The sequence below is a fragment of the Drosophila arizonae genome, chromosome 4, assembly GCF_054131065.1.
Source record: "Drosophila arizonae isolate 15081-1271.41 chromosome 4, UAZ_ARI_1.0, whole genome shotgun sequence".
Lineage (NCBI taxonomy): Eukaryota > Metazoa > Arthropoda > Insecta > Diptera > Drosophilidae > Drosophila > Drosophila arizonae.
In genome coordinates this window covers 11,842,487-11,869,264 of record NC_142924.1, presented here as the reverse complement: position 1 = coordinate 11,869,264, position 26,778 = coordinate 11,842,487, and the positions used below count along the sequence as shown (strand labels likewise).

At 41.4% G+C, this 26,778-nt stretch overlaps 4 protein-coding genes across 19 annotated transcripts in view; 3 read left to right on the top strand and 1 right to left on the bottom strand.

The window, feature by feature from the left end:
* The first annotated feature begins 301 nt into the window (after positions 1-301).
* On the top strand, positions 302-13,278 carry lin-28 (protein lin-28 homolog). 3 transcript variants are annotated; one of them, XM_018006324.2, is made up of 6 exons: positions 302-737; positions 2,630-2,748; positions 2,810-2,958; positions 3,049-3,205; positions 3,277-4,923; positions 13,017-13,278. In XM_018006324.2, exons 1-5 carry the CDS (start codon positions 656-658, stop codon positions 3,349-3,351), a joined length of 582 nt encoding a protein of 193 aa, XP_017861813.1. In that variant the 5' UTR covers positions 302-655; the 3' UTR covers positions 3,352-4,923; positions 13,017-13,278. The 3 variants fall into 3 exon arrangements, with proteins under 3 accessions (XP_017861813.1, XP_089322724.1, XP_089322723.1); XM_089466598.1 differs by having other exon boundaries at positions 3,277-5,125; positions 13,025-13,278; XM_089466597.1 differs by having other exon boundaries at positions 3,277-5,125.
* Positions 6,697-9,666, bottom strand: Sse (extra spindle pole bodies like 1, separase). Of its 2 annotated transcripts, none has more exons than XM_018006310.2 (7): positions 9,471-9,666; positions 9,215-9,410; positions 8,662-9,127; positions 8,227-8,604; positions 7,871-8,169; positions 7,488-7,813; positions 6,697-7,436 (listed from the first exon to the last, which is right to left on the bottom strand). In XM_018006310.2, exons 1-7 carry the CDS (start codon positions 9,541-9,543, stop codon positions 7,255-7,257), a joined length of 1,920 nt encoding a protein of 639 aa, XP_017861799.1. In that variant the 5' UTR covers positions 9,544-9,666; the 3' UTR covers positions 6,697-7,254. The 2 variants fall into 2 exon arrangements, with proteins under 2 accessions (XP_017861799.1, XP_017861800.1); XM_018006311.2 differs by having other exon boundaries at positions 6,697-7,433; positions 9,471-9,665.
* LOC149269133 (uncharacterized) lies at positions 13,045-17,835 on the top strand. Its single transcript, XM_089466600.1, has 3 exons — positions 13,045-14,310; positions 17,630-17,750; positions 17,818-17,835. Exons 1-2 carry the CDS (start codon positions 14,245-14,247, stop codon positions 17,726-17,728), a joined length of 165 nt encoding a protein of 54 aa, XP_089322726.1. The 5' UTR covers positions 13,045-14,244; the 3' UTR covers positions 17,729-17,750; positions 17,818-17,835.
* The window catches only part of sif (guanine nucleotide exchange factor still life), a 93,946-nt gene continuing 84,991 nt past the window's right edge, over positions 17,824-26,778 (top strand). For 3 of the 13 annotated variants that reach the window (XM_018006297.2, XM_089466590.1, XM_018006296.2), the window contains exons 1-8: positions 17,824-17,953; positions 18,598-18,791; positions 18,910-19,028; positions 23,001-23,199; positions 23,672-23,818; positions 24,221-24,507; positions 24,645-25,027; positions 25,091-25,539. In XM_018006297.2, coding sequence (XP_017861786.1) covers positions 17,847-17,953; positions 18,598-18,791; positions 18,910-19,028; positions 23,001-23,199; positions 23,672-23,818; positions 24,221-24,507; positions 24,645-25,027; positions 25,091-25,539 — 1,885 coding nt within the window. In that variant the 5' untranslated portion in view covers positions 17,824-17,846. Of the gene's footprint in view, positions 17,954-18,597; positions 18,792-18,909; positions 19,029-20,251; positions 20,276-22,985; positions 23,200-23,671; positions 23,819-24,220; positions 24,508-24,644; positions 25,028-25,090; positions 25,540-26,586; positions 26,644-26,778 lie in introns of all 13 variants that reach the window. The other 10 variants (XM_089466586.1, XM_089466582.1, XM_018006294.2 and 7 more) reach the window with 9 other exon arrangements.

Below are 26,778 nucleotides of genomic sequence, written 5' to 3'. Positions count from 1 at the left end.
TCTCTCTCTCCCTCTCTCCCTCTCTCTTTTGCTCGCTCGCTGAGCGATCGCTACGTAAAAGTGTCTGTCAGCTACGCTTACGTTGTTACGTTCAGTGCTCAACACGGCGCGACTCAAATGTTTTTCCACACTCACACATACACGCGCACGCACTATGGCCATTCGCTGTCCCGTTCGCACACGCACGCACGCACACACATCATGTGCGTCGTGGCCGCGTTTGAATATTGTTTTTGAAGATACAGCTACAATTTCGGGTTGTCTCTTGTGCGCTGCACGTATGTGCGTATGTGTGTGTGTGTGTGTGTGTGTGATGTGTGCCTATGTTTGTGTGTGTGTGTGTTTCAGGCACTGTGGCCTTCCTAGAAATAGTAAAACGCAACTCAGAGTTCAGTGTGACGAAGTGCGTCGTGCGCAGCGGCAGCGTTTTTCAATCGATTCCGTTTTCCGAGTTTCATTTCCAATACGTTTTCATCTCTAGGCGAGCGTGTGTGCGTGCGTGTGTATCTGTGACTGCATCTATGTGTGCATTGTGTGTATATTCAAGTGCTGCATAGTGTAGGCAGCAGGAACATGCTGCAGTTGACATAAAATACTGAGCAATAAGACGGAAATAAGAATCACACTAAACACTAAACTCTGAACTCTAATCAGCATGGAAAATCCCAATTTCAGCAGCGAGGCAGCACCAGCAGCAGCAGCACCCTCGGAAGGCGCCAGGAATACCACCTCACCAGGTAATACTAGCAATCTTCCCTTTCCCTTCCCCTTCTCCACATTTCCAAAGCCAGAGCGTATCCAAAATCAGTGAGGCCACAATAAAACTAGTTTCGCTTTTGTTTATGTGGCTGTTGCCCCATAAATGAAAGAAAAAAAAAAAAACACCAACAACAACAACAGCAAACACGAAATCTTATCAAACTCAACGCTGATTGGCCACACAGCGATCGCTGAGTTGTTTTGGTTGATTTTCTGTTTTGCTATGTACTACGCAGTTCTCTATATTTGTTTTCCGCATTTCTGTTTTGCTTTTGCCATCCGACATTTTTTATTGGCAAATCATTTTTTATGCGCCTCTATGTATAAATCGGCACATGGGCGAACGTTGATCAACCCTCAAAGCGATTGCAAATCGAAACACTTTCCCGAAAGTGCATGTGCAAAAACCGCCCTCTGACCCTAACCTAGCCTGGCCTACCCCCTATGCCTGAACATTTTCTGACCAACATTTTCTACACATTTCCCATGAATTTCTTTCGGCCTCAACTTTTTACTTGACTGCATTTCTCACATATTTCTGTGTCATTTATTTCCAATTGACAAGTTTTTTTCCAAGTTACAAAACAAGTTTTCGTCTTACAACATTTTTGTAGGCAAATTTGGGCGCTGCTTTATTTTATAGTCGAGTGAATCGGCTAGAAAATTAAGCGCTAATAGAGAAATAGACGCGTTTTCCCGCACGTCGAAAGTCGCTCAGGCATGCGGTGGTTGTTTTTAGCTAAAGATCTTCTATATATGTATTTTTAAACTAATTGAGAGATTTTACAATGGAAAGGTGCGGGACAGACAGAGTAGATGCTTCAGATGTGTCACACAAATATTCGAGAATTAAAATATATATTTCGGTATGAAAACAGGAGAAAGAAACCTAGGAACGGCTGCTAGGGTTCAGTTTTGATAGAGAAAGAAATTTAAACATAAAGAATAATCGAATTCTTGTAGATCTAGCCACTAGCTTATAAGAAAATAGTCCAATCAAGTAACAATCCACAATCAAAATCTATAAGTCTCAAGTATGTATATAAATCTCCATAAAACACTCATAGATCCGATCTCTTTTAGTCTTTTGACATTTCATCTAATCAATTTGAATGAAAACCCATTAATTTGAACCCTCTTTAATTGAAAATTCTAACCGCATTCTTAACGAGCCAGCAATTGTTGCAAGAAGACAACGAGCAACTCTTGAGGTTCGGTAGCAACAACCCTCTAGAAGAGAAAGGCATTTTATATGGGCCTTTCAGATAAGGGCTATCAGCAAAGTGGGCATGCAGTGCAGCGTATCTACGTATCTGTGAGATACTGCATAGGCGAAACGCATACCGAAAGATAAGCAGCCTAAAATGGAACGCAATCGAAATATCAAATTATGAATGAACGCAGCAACTGAATGAAATATACTCGACTCTGAGAGTGTGTGAGAGAGAGAGAGAGCGTGTTTATAGATGAACCACACACTCTTAGCACAGATAAAGCATAACTCATACAAACACATTTTTCGTATGGCAACCAACTCCCAAGCAATTCAATTCAATCCAATCGCTTTATTTCGCTCCAGCGTATTTACACTCTCCACAAATATTTCTAATAGAAACAACGAAACCTGTTTTCCATTCGTTGTTGTTGTTGTTGTTGCCGTGATAGAGTTTTTGGTTTTTGCTTGTCTTGAGCATTGCCTTGCGGCAAATGGGACAAGGACACGGTTAGGCATTTAAGAAGTTCAGCTGCTGCCGCTGCTAGCCGCGGCTCATTTGAATAACAAAACAATTGCAGCACATACCCAGGCAGGATATTCAGGATAACGCTGTCGCTGCCATCAACTCAAATACTTTTTACAATTCTCTTGCAGCGGCGCCGGGCGAGGAATGCGGCTGCGTGCGCCTGGGTAAATGCAAATGGTTCAATGTGGCCAAGGGCTGGGGCTTCCTTACGCCCAACGATGGCGGCCAGGAGGTCTTTGTGCATCAGGTGGGTAACACACACACATATACTCATATTTCAATGTCACTCAATTGCTGTTGTCACACAGAGCGTCATACAAATGTCCGGCTTTCGTTCGCTGGGCGAGCAGGAGGAGGTGGAGTTTGAGTGCCAGCGCACAGCGCGCGGCCTGGAGGCGACACGTGTTTCGGGACGGCAGGGCGATGATTGTCACGGCAGCACCTATCGGCCACGCATGTAAGTGATATAAAGACAAAAAAGAAAAAGAATAGAAGAAGAGAGCAGGAAGTAACGCACATCTAAATCATATTCAACTCAACTCTGCAGCAATAAGAAAACTCGCCGCATGCGCTGCTACAATTGCGGCGAATTCGCCAATCACATTGCCTCGGAGTGCGCGATAGGGCCGCAGCCGAAGCGCTGCCATCGCTGCCGCAGCGAGGACCATCTGCATGCCGATTGCCCGCAACGCAACACCTCTGTGGTGAGTTCATGCAAATCCACCACACGCACACAGCGCAGGGCTCTAGTTAATTCATCTTCCACTTTCCACAGACACGAACCAGCAGGCGAAGCAAAAGCGTTGCCAACGACCAGCAGCCTGAAGCTGCTGTCGAGCCAACTCCCTAGCGCCAGCGACACGGGGTCACATTTGAAGTTCAAAACTTGTAAAAAACAGAGCAACAACACCTAGCAAACGAAACGTACAAAACGCATGAAATCAAAGAAATACCTCACGTACAGCCAACAACTGCGCACAAGTGCAGTCATTGTGGCATGCAAAACTAGACTTAAGGCGACGAGTGCAGATGCAAAGGCATTCTAACTATAATATTTAGAGCTTAACTTTACCAGGTAGCATGCTAAAGAATACACTAAAGGCCATTTAATGATTAGTTCCAAGCGTAAACTTTTAGATTTGTAGCATTTTAGAGCGCTTAAAGTCTGGAAGGTAAAACTATGGTACAAATGATTAAAACATATCACAATATGTTTATAGTTTGTATTTAATATTATTTGTCACAACAAAATATTCAAATTTAAACTTAAACATTAGTGAGTAAATATAAGATTTTACTAAAAACCAAATGGCTTTCTTATTTTTTTCCTTTAAAATTTATTTATATTTCCTTTACATTATTTAGCCCAATGTGAATTTGAGCTTAGCTTTACATTTTATTGACTAGAAATGTAAAAAGCTTTGCTTTGAGAGCCTCCAATCTCAGCATCCCTCACACCCATACACATACACACACACACATAGATAGCACACACACCCTTGGGGTCGGCAGTGATAAGAAAGCTCTTGGCCAGTCACGTGCTGGGCAATAACAACAGTGAAGCTTTTTGGGGCCTGGCAGCAACAACAAATACAACAACAACAACAATGAAAACGCAGAATCATTGTAACACGTTGGGCATTGAGCTTCAACCCCGTTGCTAGAAACTATGAAAGTGAAATAGTGGCCGAAGAGATTGGAGGCAGCAGCAGCAGCAGCAGCAGGAGCAGAAACACTAGCGGCAGGAGCAGGCAACAACAATGTGAATATTGTGCGAGGACACGCACGCGAGAGGTGAAAGTTGCGCTCTTTCTCTCCAGCCGATTTCTCTCTGGGCGAGGGCGAAATATCCCCTCGGCTGTTTTTGTCGCGGTTTGCGATTCAAATGTTTAGTTGTGGTTGTTGTTGCTGCTGCTCCTGTTGTTGCCCAACATCAGTTTTGCAACATTGTTCGCTTCTCTTTTTGGCGCGTCGCGTGCCACGAATAGCAACGCGGATGAGGATGATGCGCTCGGCTCTGGCGAGGCTAGGGGGCAGACTCCAGAAGGATGCAGCTGCCTTGGCGCAAGGACGCCACACACACACACACAAACAAGGCGAGCCCAATGCCTGGCCTCAGTTTCGGGCTCAGTCTCAGTTTATCTCTGCCAGAGAATTGTTGTGTGCAACGCGGCGGATTTAAAAAAAACATAGCAGCATAAAATACAAACACAAAACTAACAAACTACAAAAATCAAATAATTTACAATACAGAAAACTACAAAAAATATTTGAAAAAAAAAAGAAAAAAAAAACAATAATTAAACAACAAGAATTTTAACCAAAGTTAACAAAGCGTTTCAGAAACAAAACAAAAACAACCAAAAAATTCTAACAACATTTGTAACACATTTTTTGCATAAACTTAAAATTATAAATTAAAGTAAGACAATAAGCAATATAATCATTTTTTTATGAATATATAAAACAAAGAGAGGAAACGAAAACGGAGGAGAAGAAACAATTTCAAATCAAATCAAAGAAATCAGTTCAAGGTTGCAAAAATGTATTTTGAGTTTTTTATACAAATGAAATTTTCAATTTTGTTTTTGTGCAACGAAATAAGCGAATGAAACAAGCCAAATGTAAGTGAACTGTGTGAGTGTGTGTGTGTGTATGTGTGTGCCTGTGTGCTTATGCCTGTAAAGTCATCAACAACAAACAAAATGAGGCAGCGAGACATGAAAAAGGAAGCTTAAACAAAAAGGCAAAACAAATGCAGTTCAATTCACAATAACAAAAGCAAAACAGCAATAACAACACACACACACACGCACACACACATACACGTGCAGTTAACATAGAGCGGAACACACACGAACGAACACATACACACACATTTACATGTCGCTCTCGCTGTTAAGGCAGCGCCTGTTATGTAATATCCTGTTTCTGAAGCTGTCGCCTGTCATGTTACAAGTCCAGCCAGGCAAATGTGTAGCAGCAGTAGCTATATCTATGTGCTAGCGTGTGTCTGTGTGTTTGTGTGTGCGTGTGTGTGTGGGGGCGTGGCATGCACCTTAGGTGTGCGCTGCTGCTGCTAAAATGATTTATACACCCTGGAAACGCTCCATGGGCACGGCATTGAGACATTAACACGAAGGACGAACCATCCTTTAAATGCACCTAATAGGGACACATTCGCACATCGAATATATATATTTATAGTTTGCCATTATAATGGGGCGTGGATTTTGATTGGTATGTGCGTGTGTGTGTGCGTGTTAAGCATGCAAATATGTGACACTAATTCGATGAGCAAAATTCTAATATTACGCATTCGCCGCATTGGCCGAAGGTCGTCTCCTAATTCACGTCTATCTGTTTGGCTATTCGGTTTTTGGGCCTTTTTGTTGGCTGGGCCAGCGCCTAATTAATGAAATGTGTGTCATAATGCGACAGGCAGTTAGTAGGTCAAGTGGATTCCATGTTGAGGTTGAGGGCCAAAAACTCTTTCGCATCCAAAAAAGCCCTTGGCCAAAAGAGAACAAACCAACCGCCCCAACCAGCGCCCCTCCCCCAGCCACATTTCGCAAAGAGTAAAATAGAAAAACGAGTAAATGCGCGTAAAGTAAATAAATTGATGGGCGTTTTCTAGCCAAGCTGAACTACGTAGTCATACATTAGCTTTTAAATGGGCGCAGCTCATTTGGAGTTAGCTGTCAGGCTCAAGGGATATAATAAATATAGAGCTGCCAGTGGGCAATGAAATTGATTTCACTTTTGCAATTACTTTTTGAAATCTCCATATTATTCAACTTAAGCAAACATTATCAAATTATTCACTTTATCATATCTAATTGTTTGTGTGTGATTGCTCTTAGATTTTAAGCAGTCTCTATCTAACTGTCAACGCACCTCACCTTTTCACTTTCTGATTTTATTCCTTCAACTCACAAATTATTCCAACTACAATTCTTTCAAATTTTGCACAGGCGTTTTACATATACATATATATATATATTTAAATATATAAATAAAAACCAAATAAAAACTGTGGCATGCTTCAAATGGCAGTACTAAATAATCAAATACTAAACGGTGAATGTTCCAACAAGCTAATCTAAAGTTTGTACAAAATAAAACAAATGTCTAAGTTCAACTGATAACCTCACAAAATCCCCTAAACAAAAGATAAACAAAAACAGAAAACAAATTAAAACAGTTCCAGTGCTCAAACGACACAAGTATTTAATAACTTAAAGCAAAAGCAACTTCAATAAACTTCTTCACTCTCTCAATTTGCACGCCATACAAGGTAAGTTCATGGGCACAATTTTGATCAATCTATATGTTATTTGATATCTTATGCGATTCTATGTGTTGTGCTTGAACTTTTATGCAACATTTTCGAGCACGTTTAACTTGCAAACCTAGGGCTAGTTATTTGATACACCAGTGAGATAATTTATAGTAAATATAAGTCTTAAGTTTTGAATGCAAGGCGACTAGCGGTGGGTAATAGTGCTATTTCTTTACTTACATACATAAAATCGTACATTATCCGAATATATGATAACATTTGGTGCGCATCTCTCCACTCTCAGCCTAGTTCTAAGATTTATCTAAGAGTGCAGCTGTTGCCGCATGAGTTCAAGGTGGAACAAATGGAACTAAATAGTACTACTCCATTGTGCACTTAATCTAAATATTAAATATAGTGCTAGAAGAGTAAAAAAAATAATATAAAAGTATGCACTTCATACGTCCCAACTTAAAGTGGCAGCTCCTGCACAGCTGCATTCCAGGCCGGCAAGCCTCGGCACACGTAGACACTGCAATTGTAGATTTTGGGCTCCACTTTGCCCATTTGCACGTTGGCCAAAATGGCGCTTAGGCTGCCCGTATGATAGTCCGGCTGCTGCTCCAGAGTCTCGCTGTTGCCTTTGAGTGCTGCTGTCCAAGATAGCTAATTAGTGAGACTCTATGTATAATCTAAACACTTACCTTTGACAGTGCCCTGTGAGACCCAAGCGGCGCGATCAATGCTTGCCCAGGGTATGATCTGTTGCTCGGCCGGTGCTATCCACTGGCTCAGTATATTGGCGGACACATTATCCATATTGCCATCAAGTGCGGGCATCAATGTGCCCACCACAGTGGGACAGAGCGCGCCATGGTAGTAGTCCTGTGCTCCGTATAAGGCACTGTACAGACCCGAGCTGAGCACGCGCGTCGAGTCGCAGCCAAAAAGAAAGATGACACCCTTGATGCGATTGCGATAAATCAAGCGACTGGAAACATATTGCAGACTCGAGCCGTGACCCGCATAGCTGAAAGAACTCAACTGTATCATCTGTTTACCAGGTGGCTTCCGGGGTTTTACCTACACAAAACAATCGGCCTTGAAAGCCTTTTCAATCATAAACTGCTCCGTGGGCACCGTCTCGAACATATGCTGCCAGTGGCTCAACCAATATTCAAGAAAGCTGCGCAGACGACGGCCCGAATTTTCCAGATCAGCATCGGGATTGACGAGCGTTATGCCACTCTTAATATTGACCATATAGTAGCCGTGCTGAATCTGTGCCTTGTGGTGCTTGAACAGGCGCCACAAACTGTGCAGCGATTTGATGCGCGTGCACTCCTGCATGGGCGCCAACTGCTCCCAGTGCATATGATCCAGGCGCTAAAAGACAATAAGAATTAGCCGATTGAGAGGTAACATGAAATATGATCAACCTGCCTCATCTACCACCAGAATGATGGGAAAGCGTTTAGCAGCCAGCGGTTGACGCTGCTCGAGTTTCTGCCATTTAGTGGCACAACTCTTGAGCAGCTCATAGACGAGCAGCGCTTCAGTCTCATTGTTGTTGTTGTTGCTGTTGCTGTTTAGCTCATAGCTCAGCTGTTTCATCTGGTCGTGTGGCAGACGATTCGCATGCAGCGCCGCCTGCGAGAGCAGTATACGCTGATGATTGCTCCATCTGTGCTCCACGCAGAACTCATCAACGCGATCAAAAATCAATTTGGTTTGCTGCTGCACTGCAGCATCGGCATAGCGCTTGCCCAGAAACATGAAACAGTAGGGCATGAAAACGCTGGTCAGATCGGCAATTAGTTTCTGCAAGGTTTAAGGATTAGCAACTATAATCATATAGATAATATATATGTTAGGCACCTTTAAGTACTCTTCGAAGGCATGCAATTCCTTCCAGTATTTAGCCTTGGACTCATGATCCTTTACCGCGAGCGGATCGACTGTGACCACTCGCCGAAAACGCTCCACCATGGTGCCGTATTCCTTAAACAGGTTACCCAGCGCATCGCTATTGAAGTGCAGGCAAGTGGGCTCCAGCTCTGGACTGCGACAGTGCCGCAAAAGAGAAACATAAATGTCGCCATTGGCAGCAGCGATCTCACAAAATGTGGAGTAAGTGGTGGCTGCATTGAAGCTCTTGCAGAGCTGCAGCACACACCACTCCTCTGGCAGTTGATGGCAGACTTCTGTGATGCGCGCATAGCCCACCTTTGGATCCTGCACGTCCTGCAGAAAGTCCAAACTATCGATGGCTGTGTTTTTAGGCGTTCTTGTGCATTTCTCCAATTTCAGTTGGTAATTTAATATGTTCTGCAGAAATTTGTTTCTGTTTAGAGTAAGAGAGTGAGTTTAGTGATTGGTATAGTGGTATACCTTATTACTACATTTAGCATTTAATGTACGACTGTATCACCTTTTGTAGTCGGCTTTCTCCCTGGGCGTCGCTTCCAACAATATTTCAGAAGCGTTCGGCAGCTGGTTTTCCAGTTCCTGGGCCTCGGTTAGGAGTCGCATATCTGCGCACTGAAACAGTGCTCTAACTTGATAATAAATCGAATCCTTTTCATTGCCATTGCGATATTCCTCGTCCGCACGCAATAAATTATATTCTGGAGGGGTTGGGATCAACACAATTAGACGCTGCTGGAATATTAATTATATTTGCCTACCTTTGGTTTCGGGTCCAACTTGCACACTTGTTAAGCTACGCAATTCCTTTTCTGTTGCTTCGGCATCAAACATTATGTGTACAAATGATTACAATTTAATTTGTAAATTCGAAAAACGGCGCCGTCTGCCACTGCTTTTGCATGCCACAAGTTGTTGTTGCTTTCACGGTCTGCATGCAGTGTTGGTAGCGGCGTAAAAACACCATTGCGCAGCACTGCAAACATCGATAAACACACGTAGCAACGCTGTGGCACGCGCTACATCGATAGTGGTGGTAATTTTTAGGGTATTTGTAGGCGTTTGGCGGTAAAATTGAATATTATAAATTAACGAATCATTAAAGATATTTCTTTAGTTATATTACGTTAGTTCAATGTTTGCAGCCTGAAAGTACAAAAATATCAATATTAGCAACTATTTTGTTATTTTCAAAGTAACATTGTTGCAAAGCACGTGCCTCGGCTCAGCGCACACAGCGCAAAAGCTCTGCTCCTGCTATTGTTGTTGTTGCTGACGTGTATTCATTCATAAAAACACGGCAGCAGGAAAGTTCTCGTAACGAAGCATTGGCCAAAGCTTTGCGCAGCGGCGCAGATGCCCAAACACCCAGCAAACTGTGTCAATCTCGTCTAACACATGTGTTTGCCCGCCTCTGCCAGGGTGTGAGTGTGTATATGTTTGTATGTGTATATATTTTGTATGTATGTACATACATACATTGTACATTATATTGGCACCCCGGTGAACCACACCCTCCAATTGCCCTAAAAAACCTTACGCAACAACAAAGCGACACACATTGGCAATTATTGCAACAGCAACAACAATTACAAGAGCTTTGACATTTTACAGCCAGCAAGGTCCAGCAGCTTCTGACTTTTGTTGTTTGGCTTTTTATTTCCCTCTTATTTTTTTGCTGCCGCTGCCCAGTCGCGCCTTTTTGCTGCTCGCTGCAAGCAGCCGCTGCAGTTTCTAATGACGTGTCTTAAAGAGATAGCGACAGCAGCAGCAGTAGCAGCAGCAGCCGCAGCAGAGACACTGACTTTGTGCGTGGGGTGTGCATGTGAATGTAGGTGCGTGTGTATGTGTGCGGGAATGCGTGTGAAGGTCTGACGTCAGTGAGCCTGGCGCATCCCGTTTGTGTCTGTGCTGTATGTGTGTGTGAGTGTGCGTGCTCCGTTGCTTTTTGTTTTTGTTAGCCGCCGCCCAGCTGCAACTGCAACCTGCAGCTTGAATGCGTCGCGACGCTGCCTTTGCCCCCGCCAGCTGCTGCCTGGCATCGAATGCGGCCGCACCGCTCATCGGCCTTTCGTTCTCCTGGGTGCTTCGGGCCGGTCTAAGGCTCTTCAATTATGTATTTATTGGCAAATGAATGCAGTGCCCAAGCAGTGGCAGGCAGTATTATTATTATTGATGCAGCATCCGCAGCAAATGGAAACACATTGATAACTTGACGAGGCTTTCGTTAAATATTGAAAAGACGCCGACGCACTAGGCTGCTCTCACTCTCGCTCTCCCCCTCTCTCCCGCTCACATTCGCATCCTCTCTGTTTGTCTTTCTCTGTCTGTCGTGCAATTTGCTTTTGCTACTTTGTGTTTGTTGTGTATTGTTGCGCTGCTGGCGTCGCAGTCACTGTCGCCGTTGACGTCGCTGCTGGCCCGTTGGCCGCAGAGCACTCAGCATCCTTTCTACTTATTAATTTTGATGTTGCTTTTCACTTTTACTTTGTGTATGTTAAACGTGCCTCAGTCAGACGCTAACATTTCGTGTGTGGGTGTATATGACTCTGACTCTGGAGTGTGTCTGTGTGTGTGTGTGCGTGGCTGTGTGTGTCCCATGATAATCATCTGTTATTATTGTTGTTGTTGCCGTTCTTGCGGTTAGTTAAAATTGCAATAGTTTTGTTGTTGGGGTCATAAAAAGTTGACTTGTTGTTTGAAGCGCACGTTCAATCTGTTTGACCAGTGACCATTTGCACCACAGCACCATTAACCAAACACCCACTCGCCCACAAGAACCACCTGGCAACCCTCTGCATTATTTATGGGCCACAGCCAATGCAAAAAACTTGGCACGTACATACATTCATGTGCTCGGCGTGTGTGTGTGTGTGTGTGTGTGTGTGTGGAGCTTGCGAGCGGGTTGAGTGCGACGTCGTACGCCTAGCAAATTATAACATTAATATTACATTAACGCACACAAACGTGCATGTTCACACACACACACACACACACACACACACACACATGCATCGGGGAGACATTAAAACGAAACAGAATGGCAAAAACTTTCATTTGACGTCCTAACAGCAACAACAACGACAGCAACAGCACGCGACATGTAAAATAAATGTAACAAAATGCGTCCAAACACTAAACAGAAACAGAAAGAAGCAGCAGAGACAGTAGAAACACAGCAGAAGAGGCGACGGCAGCAGCATTAACACAAAAACAACAAAAGGCCGTCAAGAGCAGCGACCGCGGCAGAGCCAGAGCCAAAAAACAGAGGCAGAGGCAGCGAGCGAGCGGCAGCAGCCACCCCAAAAAATGTGGCACACATTCCAACAGTTGCAGCGATGCTGACGTCGACAGCGACGCACAGCAGAGATGTCGCTGCCAGCTGACGCTGCTGCTGCTACTGCCACTGCTGCTCCTGTTCGTTCTGCTCTGCTCGCAAAGTCAAAGCGATTTTCGAAGTCGACGGTTGTGTGGCTCGCGCTGCTTGCTCCGGTGCTGCTTTCAGAAGCAACTGACAAAACGCTTTTAACACTTAAAAAATATACACAAACACACACACCTACACATAAACATAGATACACCACTCACAAACACTTATACTCAAACCACGTTCTGGCCAAATTGCAAAAATTGTAAGCGAAAAATCAACAACTGAAGCGAACGAAGCGTGTGAAAAAAGTTTAGCATGCTTTTAGGCAGCGCACAAAAATAACAGCAACGGCGAAATAAGTTTAGAATTTGGCAATTGCCAAACGCAGAAGCTGTGCGTAAAGTGTTTTTAAACAAAAATTGACATTTAAGTAAATTAAGGTGTGGTGATTTATGCAACTTTTTAGCCACACGCACGAGCACAGGGCGGCGACAGACACATACATAAGCGGGCCGAGGGGGTCAGAGTGGAGAGCAGCAGCAGCAGCAGCCAACGACTGCACATACCTCTAAGCTAAGGCACACACACACACACACACACACACACACACATACACAAACACGAAGAGCGGAGGCATACAAAATAAAGGATAACGACGAACGAGCAACGAAAAAGCAAGAAAGAAATCGAAATTAAAATATATGTTGTACAACAAAAACAACAAGAACAACAACAGCAACAGAGCAGGCAATTTTCGGCTGTCGCTGTAATTCGAAGCTCATCTGCGCTGCTTTGCTCTCTGCTGCTGCGACGGCGGCTGCTGTGCGGTTGCCGCTGCCTCTCTGCCTCTCTGCCACTCTGGCTGACTGCTTTCGCTCTCCTTTTTGCTCTCTCTCTCTCTGTGCTTCGTCAAGTGAAAACATTTCGTTTCGTCAAGTTTTGTAGGTATTTTGGCAGGCCAGAAGGCAGCTACACACACAAATCCACAGAGCGACGACATGTCCTCATCATCTGCTATTGCTGCCGCTGCTCCTGTGAATAAAAACTCTAAATAAATATTAATAAAAACCTAATTGAAAAACACTTAAAGGCACTGCAAATTGAATGCATAAATAATAACAAACAAATTACACAAAAACACACACACACACAAGTGCACAAGGAATTGCAGTCAAAAAAAAAAAAAAAAAAGAAAAGAAGGAAGGAGAAGAACAATTTTTTGTGTGTGTTTTTTGTGAATAGGCAAAAGGCGTTGCCAAATCAAAAGCATCAGCACACAGATTGTTGAATTAAATGAATAAATACCTAAATATATACTAAACGCAATCATAACTTAAACGAAACAGGCACAAAGTAACTATTATAAATATTTATAACTGAAAAGAGCTAGAGAACTGCAAGCAAATCAATTATTCATACGCACCGTTAAACAAAACAGCAACACAGCAAACGCACCAAAAGTGAAATTTTCAAGTGACATTGTGAAAGGCAGCCACATACCAGGCTGCATTAATAAAACATACAACAATCATATAGCATATAGGATACAAAGGATAAAAGGAGTCGGCACAGGAGGCGCTCTGCCTGTTCTATTATTTAACTGCTTACAACAGACGTTTTCAACTGGACGAAAGCTGATTGAAAGCCGCTTTCAACAGCAGCATCCGTCGTTCACTAATACTCGACGCGAGGGAGAGAGAGCGAGAGCGCACAAAATAGTAACTGAGTGACAGAGAGAGAGGGAGAGACGGAGAGCGTGACAGCAGCAGCAGCAGCGACGTCAACGTCAATCCGCTCAATATTTATATTGCACGAGACCAATTCGCGATTCACGCTCCAACTGCTGACGACTCAGACGCAGACGCCACTGGAGGTCCTGGGTATCAGACTGTGGCTCTGGTTCATCTGGTGCCTGGTCCAGCCGCAGCACCAAAATAAATAACATCTGACAGCTGCTGCGAGTCTCCTGCTACTGCGCCCACACCAGCTCGCATCAAGTCGAGTGGACTCAACTCTCCCGTGCACAATTCGCACAGGCCTAAGCAATATTTGAGCAAGACAAAAACGCTTCAGCTGTAACTGCAATCGACTACTACAATCAAGCACAACAAACTAGCAATAACGGTAGAAACAAACCAAAAATATAAACAACTAAAAAACACGCAATGGGTGCCAAGGAAAGTGTCGAGGCAGCCGTCAAAATGAATGCCGATGGCTGGGGCCACGTGGAGGTGTGTATACAGAACAATAATAATAATAACAAGCACATTAATATTTTTATAAGCCCATCAGTTGCCAATGATAAACTATTTATATAACTGTTTATTGTGATTGAATATAAAATATTTGTTTACTGAAGCAGTCTCTCTTGCTGCTACTCTGAGCTCTGAAATATTTACTGTCCGCTGTCTCTAGAAGCTTAAAAGGACTAGTTCCATTTGTATTACGGCTTCAATAATTGATAGATAATATCGATGTAGGATTTTTTAAGATTTTCTTGGCCTTTCTGTAATTTTTATAAATTTGCAAACGAATTTTCAAGTTTTTAAAATGAAAAGACTGTACACCTCAAAATAATTCAAAAAAAAAAAAAAAAAAATAATAATAATAATAATAATAATAATAAATAAAATAAATAAATAAATAATAATAATAATAATAATAATAATAAAAATAATAATATTAATAATAATAAAAAAATAAAATAAAATAAAATATATTTTATAATATTTATAATATTTTCTTATACCTTAAATTCTTTATTATTTTGATATTTATTTATATATTTTATGGTTGCTTTTTTAGATTAAACTCACCTTCACCCTACATTATTATATTATATTGTTACATATATTATTTAATATTTAGATGAACATAAAAAGACATACTACATATTTTGTTAATGTGGACAAATATAAAAAATTACAAAAAAAAAAAAAAAAATTAAAGCTAAAATCTTTAAATGGTATTTTTAAATGATTTTTTCTTATTATTATTTTTTTTTTTTACTTATTCAATAGAAGTAAATTTTCGGAGCATTAAATAATTTTCAAAAATCCCTGATTTCAACCTTTGTATACCTTTTATGTTTACATTTCAGTTTAGTTGCTAAATATAAACGAACTGGACATAGCTAATGTTCTTTATTTATCTGTCCAAGCTTTATAAAATTTGCCAGCTTAGTGTATAACACACATCTGAAACGTATCTATATACTTATAGACAAACTACCTTCAATAATTTTGTATTGCAAATTTCTGTTACTACCCCAAAAAACCTACAAATATTAGAGCTCTTAACCCATCAAGCGTTATACATATATGCAATCATGCGTTAGTCATCTCTTACTCTATCATGCTGTCAATCGCACTGGCGCTCCCAGTCCAATTTGTCAACTGGTGAATGGGGCAGCGTCTGTGTGGCAAGTGTGACCCAAAAAATGGGCAGAGCTGTCGCCACCTTCACTCCTTATTGCGATTTGATGATGCCACACTGCGACAATTGAGATTGAGCGACTGAGCGCTATTTGATTGATTTTAAAAATAAATTTCAACAACGACAAAACACAACAAAAAAGCTAGCAAGCCAGCACGTGCAGTGCTGTGTGGCATCCACTTGATGGGGCAGCAGCCGCAGCAAGCGGGCCAGACGAAATTTCCGTCTGGTTATCGCCCAGATCTCTCTGCAGCTCTTGAGCGCAGCCGAAACAAATGCTGTGTGTGTGTGTGTGTGTGTGTGTATGTGTGTGGGCGAGATCGTGTGGAGACAATGAGGCTGCTGCATAAGATTTACAGTTGATGTGGAGAGCTGCTCAACATCGTGAGAGGCAGAGACGGAGATCGAGAGAGTACAAGAGTCTCTCTCTCTCGCTCTCTCTCTCTCTCTCTCTCACTCTAGCGTTACGTAGCAGCTGAATGAATGAATGAAAATGCGCTTTGATTTTTCAACCGATTTGTGTGTGTTTTTAGTTGTTTAGTTGAGTCGGTGGCGTGTATTTCGAATGCTCTTTTGGCACACATTAATTCGATTATTAATATAAACAATAGCTAAACGCAACCCATGACCGCAGTCAGGTCGTAAACAGGTGTCTGTGTTTGTCTCAACGCCGGAGGCTGTAAACAAAAATAGATAACAGCCAAAAGAATATATTTATACGTATATAAATATATGTATATAATAAACAACAAATGTGGTCAGCAACAGGCTGCAGACAGCCAAAAATTAAAATTAAACTCTATTGTAGACATATATACATATATTTATATATATACATACAGTATGTCCATATATATACGGACTTAAGGTGTAGCAGAGGAATTTTAAAATTAAATTCATATAAATAAGTGCGACAGCCGCAAACTTCCAATGTGCAACATCTGTGAGTGCTCAAGTGTGTGTGCTGGTGTGTGTCAAAGAACATAAAACTCACCGATCAGATCAAATCATAAACATCTAAATCAAAGCAAAACTTCAAAGCGCTTGAAATCGCTGAGGTGCTTTTCTTATTTTTATTTTTATTTTTATTTTTTGTATTTTCTTTTTCATTTGTTTTTGTTGACACCTACACGTTAGAGTCGCTGCAGCATGCGGCATGTGGCAGGGGGCGCGGAGTGCATTTTGGTCAGCAATAGCGTTGAACTCGCTGCGTTCGCACCTCGAGAGAGAGCGAGAGAGAGAGAGAGAGAGAGAGAGAGAGAGAGAGACGTGTTGGTGATAATAGCCATCAGCTGCAGCCGGCGTGGGTCGTTTCATAGATTGATCAAAGAGTTGGGTGATTAAATATTAATGTGTGTGTGCGGGTGTGTGTGTGTGGCTCAAAGCTGTTTAATTTATGCTTTGAGCTTAAATACCTATTTGAAATATGTAATATGTCTTGCGTTGAAATTCTTTCGGCATTGTATGCTGAGTTTCAACGATGAATCAGTATTTGCCTTATATATTTGTTAGGTGGAAAAGTTATTCGTTTTATATGTGATTTATAATTAATATAATTAAAAGTGTCTAATGGAATATAAGAAGATGCCATTAAAATGTTTATTAGCAGACTATAAAAGTTATCACAATAAACATATATATGACTTGTCCTAATGAAGAAAGACTTTCAGAACTTGATTTTAATTAATTCTAAATAAATTCGGAATATTGCTATATAGCCCTTAGTTTACAAAACAAAGTTGATTAAGGTAAGCTTAAGCTTTTAACTATGCTAGAGAGCTAAAAATTTGATCTAAATTAATAGATTATTGTATTATAATAAGATGTACATTTTAGAGTATTTTCTATATTCCAATAAATAAATAATATGTATATTAATTTATCTATAAGTAACTCTCAATTTTTAAGCAACAGTTCAGCAAATAAGCTCAATTGGAACTTTAGGCAATTCATAAAAATCAAAATTAAATTAAGACTTAGGATTTCAATAAGATATCAAAGTACAATATAAATTTTATCGTATACTAATTACTCCTGCTACAGACTGCTAACATGTATTATCTTTAAAATTAACTCACACTCCTCTCTCTCTCTCTCTCTCTCTTGCACCTGCAGCGCGGCAGTCGCTACCACGGCCATCGGCATAATCAACGTTCGCAGTCGCTAAATCGCGGCCAGGCGCTCTCGCAGGCGGACGTGACCGGCATGTGGTGACATCGGGGTGCCTCTGGTAAAGGTAAGTCTCTCAGCACTATATCGTCTATATGCATAACTGATTCATCTACATTTAACACACTCTATAGGAGCTGCGGCGGGCTGTGCTAACTGCGCCATGGGCAACAAATTGAGCTGTTCGTGTGCGCCTCTGATGCGCAAGGCTTATCGCTATGAGGATTCACCCTGGCAGAGCTCTCGTCGTCGCGATGGTCATCTCTTAAGGTGAGTGGGCGTGGCTGGCATTGACAGCCGTCATCGTTATAAATCCTTCTAGACTCTACTAGTTGACTCTTTTGTTCTCCGACTGGCTGTAAATATATATGTATATATGTGAATGGATAGAAACAACTACAACAACCATAACAATAACAAACAACTAACTCAAAAACAATTGAATTCGCTATTTCGATCAACTTTTGTAATTTAACTAATTGTGTTCTTCTTCTGGTTTTTCTTTCTTTCAAAAAAAAAAAAAAACAAAAAATCTAAATGTAAAAAAAAAAAAAAAACAAAAACGAAAAACTTTCGACTTTTTGCCCACACTTTCAACAACCAACACACAACCCACACTGCCTAATCTAAATTGTTGGGCGCAACTACAACTACAACAACAACTACTACAACTACAACTACAACAAATCTGCAACAACTTTTCCTTCCTAAACGACTGCAACTGCAACAACTACAACAACAACTGTCAAACCGTGCTTCCCCACTTTGATTTTACTTTCAATTCAATCGATCCTCCAAAATCAAACTTCCTCAACCACAAACTTGCACCAAACTCAATCAATTGGATGAACCAAAACCAACAACTTTTGCAATAATCAATTTGTCAAACAAACGTTTTATTAACCAACGCCTAGTTCGTTCAGGTTGTGGGCTGAGGTCTTTCACGTATCGGCAAGCGGCGCCGGCACCGTCAAGTGGCAACAAGTGTCTGAAGATTTGGTTCCTGTTAACATTACCTGCATTCAGGACTCGCCCGAGTGCATCTTTCACATCACCGCGTACAACAGCCAGGTGGACAAGATACTCGACGTGCGACTTGTGCAGCCAGGTGAGAAGCTCTACCTCCCCCTCACACTGTTTACCTTTGCTAATTGAAAATTCTATTATCTCTCTCCCTCTCTCTGCGTGTGTGTGTGTGTGTGTGTGTGTGTGTGTGGTATTTGCAGGCACACGCATTGGCCAGGCATCAGAATGCTTTGTTTACTGGAAGGATCCAATGACTAACGATACTTGGGGCCTCAACTTCACATCGCCCATCGATGCCAAGCAGTTTCGGGAATGCTGTGTAAGTATTCTCTTACAGTTTGCTGCATATTGCAAACGCGACGATGACAAGCAACCACCTCAACTGATACCTCAACCAAAGAACCACCTCAGCCAACAACCACAAAAACAAACACTAAAGCAATACACACACACATACACACACACACACAGCAACACTATTTAACAAGTAACAAACACCTTGGAGCAGTTTGAATGCTGCCAGAACATCTGCCACAAATGCAAACAACCAGTTGATGATGATGTTGATGATGATGATGCTGTGATGATGACCGACCGTGATGAATGTTGAATTAATGAATTAATAATGCTGATTATGCGGCGCTTATGTTCCATAAACCACTAACGATATAAATGAATATATATATATATATATCTCTCTTTTCGAAATTACTGGAATAGCTCCTGCAATAGCTATAAAACGTGTGAAATCATTCAAAGTACGCGCAATAGCTTCAATTCATGCCATGCCATTAGTCACAGTCAGTATCAGTCGTAGTCACTGTCGCAGTCACAGTCACAGTTACAGTCACAGTCACTGTTACAACATAAAGACAGACAGACAGACATATAGACACAGATACAGTTACAGTTACAGTTACAGACACAGACAACGCTCTCAAAACTGCTTAAACAAGAACTGATCCCGTTTAATATACCTGTACAAGTATATATACTCTATATATATATATATTATCGTTCTTAGTTGACCAACATCAGACATGCATATAATAAATATATATACTTTGAATAATCAATAAATTTGTCGCAAAATTTGGTATCCTACTTGAAAATTCGAATTTTATGTTTTGTATTGAGTTTCTGTTTTCCTCTCGTTTAAAATATCCATCCATTTTGTAAACAATTTGGACAACAATTCTAAAGTAATACGTACATATATATAGTAGTGCTTAAACCGCTTTTACACGTTGAATTGAATATAAACACAAGAGAAAATGATCAGAGATTGAAAGAGAATCCAAATGAGAGGCATATAAAATATAAAATACCTTAAGCTCAAGCTCGCTTCTACTTCCATTTCCGATCAATTTCTTAGCCAGACTGAAGACACAATCACAAACACACACACATGCACACACACTACTGACTACAACAACAACAACAACATTTACTATTCACTCATTTAGTCAACATAAACTGTCTGGATTTAGTATCTAATAATTGTTTCGTTTCTTTTCTTACTTTGCGCCTCATTTGTTGCAGGTATCTTACATTGTAAAAAAATACGTTAGTATCGCTTCATATTGTTTATTTGTCACAAGCACACTACTACTACAAACTCAACAACTAAATACAAACTGCTGCTAACTAAGACTAACTAATACTATTAAAATAACTAATTAATAACTATGTTTTTTTTTCGAACTATCACAGCAGAGAAAACAATAACTCTCTTATGATCAAATCATTTATATATACTATATATAGAGAGAGACAGCATCTCTAAGTGTATTTAAGTTTTGAAATACCCCCATTCAAGTAGCGCTTCCCTTTCTCGGGCATGTGTAAGAACTCTACCTACATACATATACTTGCATACACACACACACACACACGCTCTCTCTTTTTCCTCCACACACACACACACACAGAGACACACATATAACAGTGCCCTTAAGTGTCGTTACTGTTTTGTAAGCTTTTCACTTTTATGTGTCCTAAACCCTCCTACTCTATCGCCAACCGAAACGCTCTCTCTGTATACGCTCCTCTATCACAAGTTGCTCAACCCAGTTAATCACATAACTCACGCATACCATAACAGTTATATGTATTATATACCAGTTAAATACTAGGCAATTGATGCCCAGCAACAAATAAACTCATAAGTGTTCAAAGTTCCTATTAATTCTTGTTGTGTGTGTGTGTATTTTGAAAGTTCCAAAGGTTCCAACAACTACTACTTGTATTTAACTCTATAGCACACACACGCATACATTGACACCCACACACAGTGAACCTACACACACATACACACACACACACAAACACACTGACGTCACTTACACATACAGTTACACGCACACCCACTAAAATTTGTTAAATGTATTTATATTATATATTCTTTCATTTCTTTTTCTCTCTTCTAATCATTTTCGAATTCATTCTCGAAACACGCCAAAAAAAAAACTACTTAAAAAATTGTGTATATATATAAATATATATATATATAAAATACCAAACTAAATTCGTTTTCAAATCTTTCATTTTTGATGCATTTCATTTGATACTTAAAAATACAACAAAAAACTACCAAATGTCGTACTTGAATTTGAAATGTAACGAAAACATAAATGTTGTCGAAAACAACGATTAACAAACGACCAACAATTTAAATTGAATACTTTACACGCAACAATAACGAATACAACAACCACAACTACAACAAACAAACAACAAATAACCAATGAACAACAACAATTTTGAATACATTTCTAAATGTACACCACTTACAAATCTATCTATCTACTATCTATGAAACTCTGTCCCACCCGAAATGCTTTTATTATCTAACATCAATTTTATTTAACTACTCTATCTCTCTTAACTATATATTTATGTATGTATAAATATATATTTTCAACTCGATTCGTTTGCATTTGACACGTGCGCTAAAAAAAAAAAAACAAAACAAAACAAAAACCAAAAACTAATTTAAAAAACGATAAATGATTGTAAATGTATAAATATGAATTGAAATCTTACAATACAAACATGAAAAATTCGATGAATTGAATGATAATTGTATTAAAATCGAATTGCCAAAACGTACAATGAAAATGCAAAAGAAAAACGCAAAACGCTTTAAAACAATCGCACGTATCCTCTACTACAATACCGTTACCTATCCACTGCAAACCGTTTCCGACGAGCCCTAAGTTCCCCAACAACCCACCCAGCCCTAAGAACCTCATCCCCAGCCAAGTGGGCGGTTTAAATACGCAAATGAAAATCAAATATCGAAACAACTTTCAAAAACAATGCAAAATTTTTGAATCGTATCAAATGTTAGCAGCGCTAGGAAGTAGAAGAGTGTAGCTAGCCAAGAGCTACCATTGAGAATCGCCAAGAGAGGCGACAAAATAAACAGTTAACCACTTAAGTGTAGCCAAGTGCCAAAAGCGAAGGCCAAAGATAGTATATAAAATATTCTTGCAACATAGTTTTAAGGTTTCTAAAACCAAAATCAAATCGAAATCGAAATCAAAATCGAAGCAACACGCACAGGCTCACAATAATTGTTCTTGCAGCAAGTTAATCAAAAATAAGCACATATATTAAAAGCTAAGTGTTGAAAATTGTTAGGTTAAGTTGAAAGTTCAAATGTTATTCGAAGAAATCAAATCAAATCAAATCAAATTAGATCAAGTGAATTTAGTCGTAAGTGCGCTTAGCGCCCTAATATGCTTCCTCGAGCCTCACTGCGCAGAGATTAGCTCTTTAAAGTAAAGTATACCCTGCTTAATGCAATGCACTCTTAAGGCTTCACAAACCTAACTAAACTCGTAACTACTAACTAACTAAGTAACTAACTAACTAACTAATGCTTGAATGTGTATTTTTGTCTACTTCACTTAACTATCTATTTCTATGTCTAATCTAAAATATATCTCTATATATGTATATTTATATATGTACTCAAGCCTTCAGCACTTCTCTAGTTGTACTACTCTATGTCAACTCTATGCACTCTTCTAATAGTTCTCTAAGTCCTATAAAAATCACACACGAAGCAACTGCAACAGCCACAGTCACAGCCACAGCCGATATAGTACGGCTATTTTTCGCCAAGTCGGAACGACTTGAGCCAGTCGTATATAGATCTATCAGATCTATGTCGATCTAGACAGCTAATGAGAGAAGAATTTTGAAAGCAGAGAAAGCAGAAACCGCACACACAGAACCTTGTAATCCCAATCAACTAACCTAATGATAGTGCGACGTTTTACAGTCGCCTTCTTTCAAATTTTCACGAAAGGCCTCGTCGAGCTACTCCCTGAAACTGGATCCGCCGGGCAAGGGCAAGGTGAAGGCCAAGCGAAAGCCTCTCAGCACTCCGGCGTCGCCGTCGCGCGTGCGCCAAGAGCCCCAATGCACCTGCATGTCCGCCGAGCAGTATGCGCGCTTGAGAACCGATCCACGTGTTAGAGGTGAGAGAACAAACCAATCCAAAACTAAGACTAAATACTACAAAACAAAAAACTAAAATAAAAATCCAAGTCAAAACTTAAAACAAAACCAATTCTCAGCCAAATCGAATCGAATAAGCAAATCGGTTAAGTCCATTCAGTCAACGAGCAATTCCGACTGCCACTACCCCAAAATTTTGTTTGCTCGTCTATTGCTTTACGTTTCCAGCTCATGTTTCTTCGAAAGATTTGCTTTAACGCGACGATCTCTATTTTTTCTCACTCTCCCTCTCTCTCTCTTTCGGTCTATATGGGGCATGTTTCGCCTGTATAGTTGTGTTTTATTTAAGCTTAGCCCCCGTCTCTTCACATATATATAAATAAGTAATACAATGTACCCCCGCCACTCTACCCAAAAGGCTATACAGCTAGAGATTAGGAGCCAACTCCACCGCATCCCACCCATCAAATCTCATCGCCATACTCATTGCAGGTTCATCCACATTGCCGCGTAATGTCGGCTCCCACAGAATCACCGATGTCGATGGCCAGCAGCAGGGCAAAGTTGTAAGCGCCGTGAGCAGCACCTCGCTCTATGATAATGTGGCTAGCGGTGGGCCGGGCGTGGTCCAAGGAGGCGGTAAGTGTTCAGAACAGTTTAATACTAATGTATATCAGCATAACAATACAATTTTAAGTAAATTATCGTGTTTAAAAATAAAATTAGCTCACTCAATGAACCAGTTCCATTCACATTTTAGTACTGCTTCCTCTCGTACTATATTAAAGACTGCTAGCTTCTCTCTCTGAAGTCAACTTGAAATATATGTATATAAAATATGCAGTATTAAAAATAAAATTTATTTAGATTCTATATTTTTATTTTCAATAATTTATCATTCGATTCGCTCCACTGTGCAATGTCTATTGCCAGCTCTGATTTGAAATACGATCCTAATAAAATGCTAAATTCGCTCTACCCCTTCCTCTCTCTCTCTCTCTCTCTCCCTCTCCCACTCTCTGTTTCTCTTCCCCCCCATAGATACCCTACAACGTCAGCTTAAAGGGCAAGATGGCTCGATGGTGGCCAATGCGGGCGTCAATACCAACACACCGGGCGTCATTGTCACCGGCGTGGGCAGCGGCTCGGACATGTGCACACAGAATCATGTGGGCTCCCAGGTGGGCCCAGACGATGCCGGCGCCTGCCAAATGGATATGGATCTGTCGAAGAGCGAGGGCACCCAGGTTGGCGGCGGACTGCACCAGAGCGTGGGCACCTCCACCAAGTCAACCGGCACACGCACCAAGGATTTCAACGATGATATGGTAAGTGAAGCCTACCAGTCGCTCACCTGGCTCAGCTTTGTGCCCAGCTACGGGCTGTCTGTCTGCGCCAGCCACCTAATCTATCTCTTTATCGCTCACACACACACACATACATACACACACACACCCATTTACAGACACGCGACGCGCACTCGCACGATATGCACCACCAGCACAACGTAATCAACAACAACACACGACGCAAGACCAAGAGCACCGAGGACATGAACGTCGACACGAGCACACTAAAGCGCATGCTAAAGCCGATGCCCAGCACTGAGAGCCCCGTCACGTCGCCGGAGATGGGGCGACGCCGCTACAACTACTACAATGCCAATGGCGCACAAACGCTGGGGCCGCAGCACATGCATCAGCACGGCATGGGCATGGGCATGGGCGTGGGCGTCGGTGGGGGCGCCGGCGGTGGCGGTGGCGGTGCTGGCGGCGGCCATCACGTCATGAACAACAATACCTTGGGCCGCAACAGCGGCAGTCAGTCGTCGCGCTTCTCCGGCTCGAGGTGAGTTTTGTGTCCGGAAATTGTTTGTGCCTCTCGCTAAATTCGTTTCTTAAACCTGGGCAGATCTTCGCATGAAATCGGTCGTGGTTATCCGCAGCGCAATCTGTACTTGGAATTGGAGCGAGAGCGCGAGCGCAGCTGCATCGAGGGCTCGCCGCCATCGGATAACGTGATGTTCGACAACCAGTGCTATGCGACCACGCCCAGCTCCAGCAATGGCAACTCCGATCAGGATCAGTCGTATGGGCAGCAGCAGCAGCCCCAGCAGCCGCATCCACAGCAGCAGTCGCATCAGCCGCATCCGCCGCACCCACAGCAGCGGGCATCCAGGCATCAGCACCATCAGCATCAGCAGGCGCCGAATGTGACGCCCACACCGGGCAGCCCCACCTCGCGGCTGCTCATGGAGTACGAGATGCACTTGCGCAATACGCTGGCCAAGGGCATGGACGCCGAGTCCTATAGCCTGCATACGTTCGAGGCTCTGCTCTCCCAGAGCATGGAGAATCTGGGTGAGTTGCCCTGGCCACAGCGTCACCTCACTTGAAGGCTTCAATTTAGTTTTAGTTTTAGTTTTTGGGTTTCGTTTCGCTTGGTTTTTCGCTTTTGGTTCACATTCGATTCCGTTCGACTTGCTGTACTCGTAGCCAATTTAGTTTGAACTCAACTTTTTGTTCTCTCGTTGTTGTTGTAGCTGAACATTCCGTCTTGTTCTTGCTCTTCCACTTCTTGTTTTTCTTTTTTTTTTTTTTAACCACCAACCTCCCAGCCACCCACTTGCTATCATTTTATTGTACGCCCCCCTCTCTAATCGAATTTTTAATTAGCTTGAGCTCGAATGTTGTTTTCACTTCGTGCCCTCGTCAATGTCTCCAATCAAGTCGCTTTTTTGATAGAACGGGGATAAAGAAAAAGACAAAAAGAGACTAGCTGGCATACCGAATAGCTAGCTAGCTGGACAGAGATAATCTGATTAATGCGGGTTCCCTTTCTTTCCGGGCATTTCGCAGGGCAAACTGCACAAGAATGGAATTCGTGCTGAAATCAGAATGGCTTTGTTAGCTGAATGCAGGGAGACTGCAGAGCTGGCAATAGCTATTTAAGACTATTATTTATAATCTGTATTCAAGAGCTTGACTGCTGCTATAGCAAAAGTCTCCATATATATAGCCACTTCTGCATATCAAAATCTCTCTCCTCAACTCAACCTAACTCACCTCAGCTCAGCTCTCTTCTAAATGTTATGCAGCATATTTTTCATTTTCTATCAACCAAATATTTTCATAATTCTAGATGTGATTTTTTTGTATTATTTGTCTCTTTGCTATCGTAAACTTCTCTCTAACTCTCTGTCTCTTTTAATATAAATATTTAAATAATTAAAACTTAAATGCTATCCATACATATCACAATATGCTCATCATGCGCCCTCGCACACAATCAACCAACACAATAACCATACAACAACAACAACAACAACCTCATCACTATCAACAACAACAACCACCATCACCACCACCACCACCAAACAACAACAACAACCAAACAACTATCATCAGAATTCGCTGAAAGCCTACCAGGATCAACACAGCGCAGTCCATATCCACTACGTAGGCGTAAGTAGTTCCATTGAATGCACGTCTCTTAACTAATGCTATACCAAATAAAAAGCCCATTAAATATATATTCGAAGAGAACTGAAATGCTGATGCTTGCCCTTAGCCGTTGTATTTAAATTAGTTTCTATATGG

Coding starts and splice junctions, on each gene's coding strand:
- lin-28 (XM_018006324.2), top strand. CDS start 656: ATGGAAAATCCCAATTTCAGCAGCGAGGCAGCACCAGCAGCAGCAGCA. Junction 2,959..3,048: donor AGCACCTATCGGCCACGCAT/GTAAGTGATATA, acceptor TCAACTCTGCAG/CAATAAGAAAACTCGCCGCA. Junction 3,206..3,276: donor CGCAACGCAACACCTCTGTG/GTGAGTTCATGC, acceptor CACTTTCCACAG/ACACGAACCAGCAGGCGAAG.
- Sse (XM_018006310.2), bottom strand. CDS start 9,543: ATGTTTGATGCCGAAGCAACAGAAAAGGAATTGCGTAGCTTAACAAGT. Junction 9,411..9,470: donor AGTTGGACCCGAAACCAAAG/GTAGGCAAATAT, acceptor CAACCCCTCCAG/AATATAATTTATTGCGTGCG. Junction 8,605..8,661: donor CCTTCGAAGAGTACTTAAAG/GTGCCTAACATA, acceptor TAAACCTTGCAG/AAACTAATTGCCGATCTGAC.
- LOC149269133 (XM_089466600.1), top strand. CDS start 14,245: ATGGGTGCCAAGGAAAGTGTCGAGGCAGCCGTCAAAATGAATGCCGAT. Junction 14,311..17,629: donor ATGGCTGGGGCCACGTGGAG/GTGTGTATACAG, acceptor TTGCACCTGCAG/CGCGGCAGTCGCTACCACGG.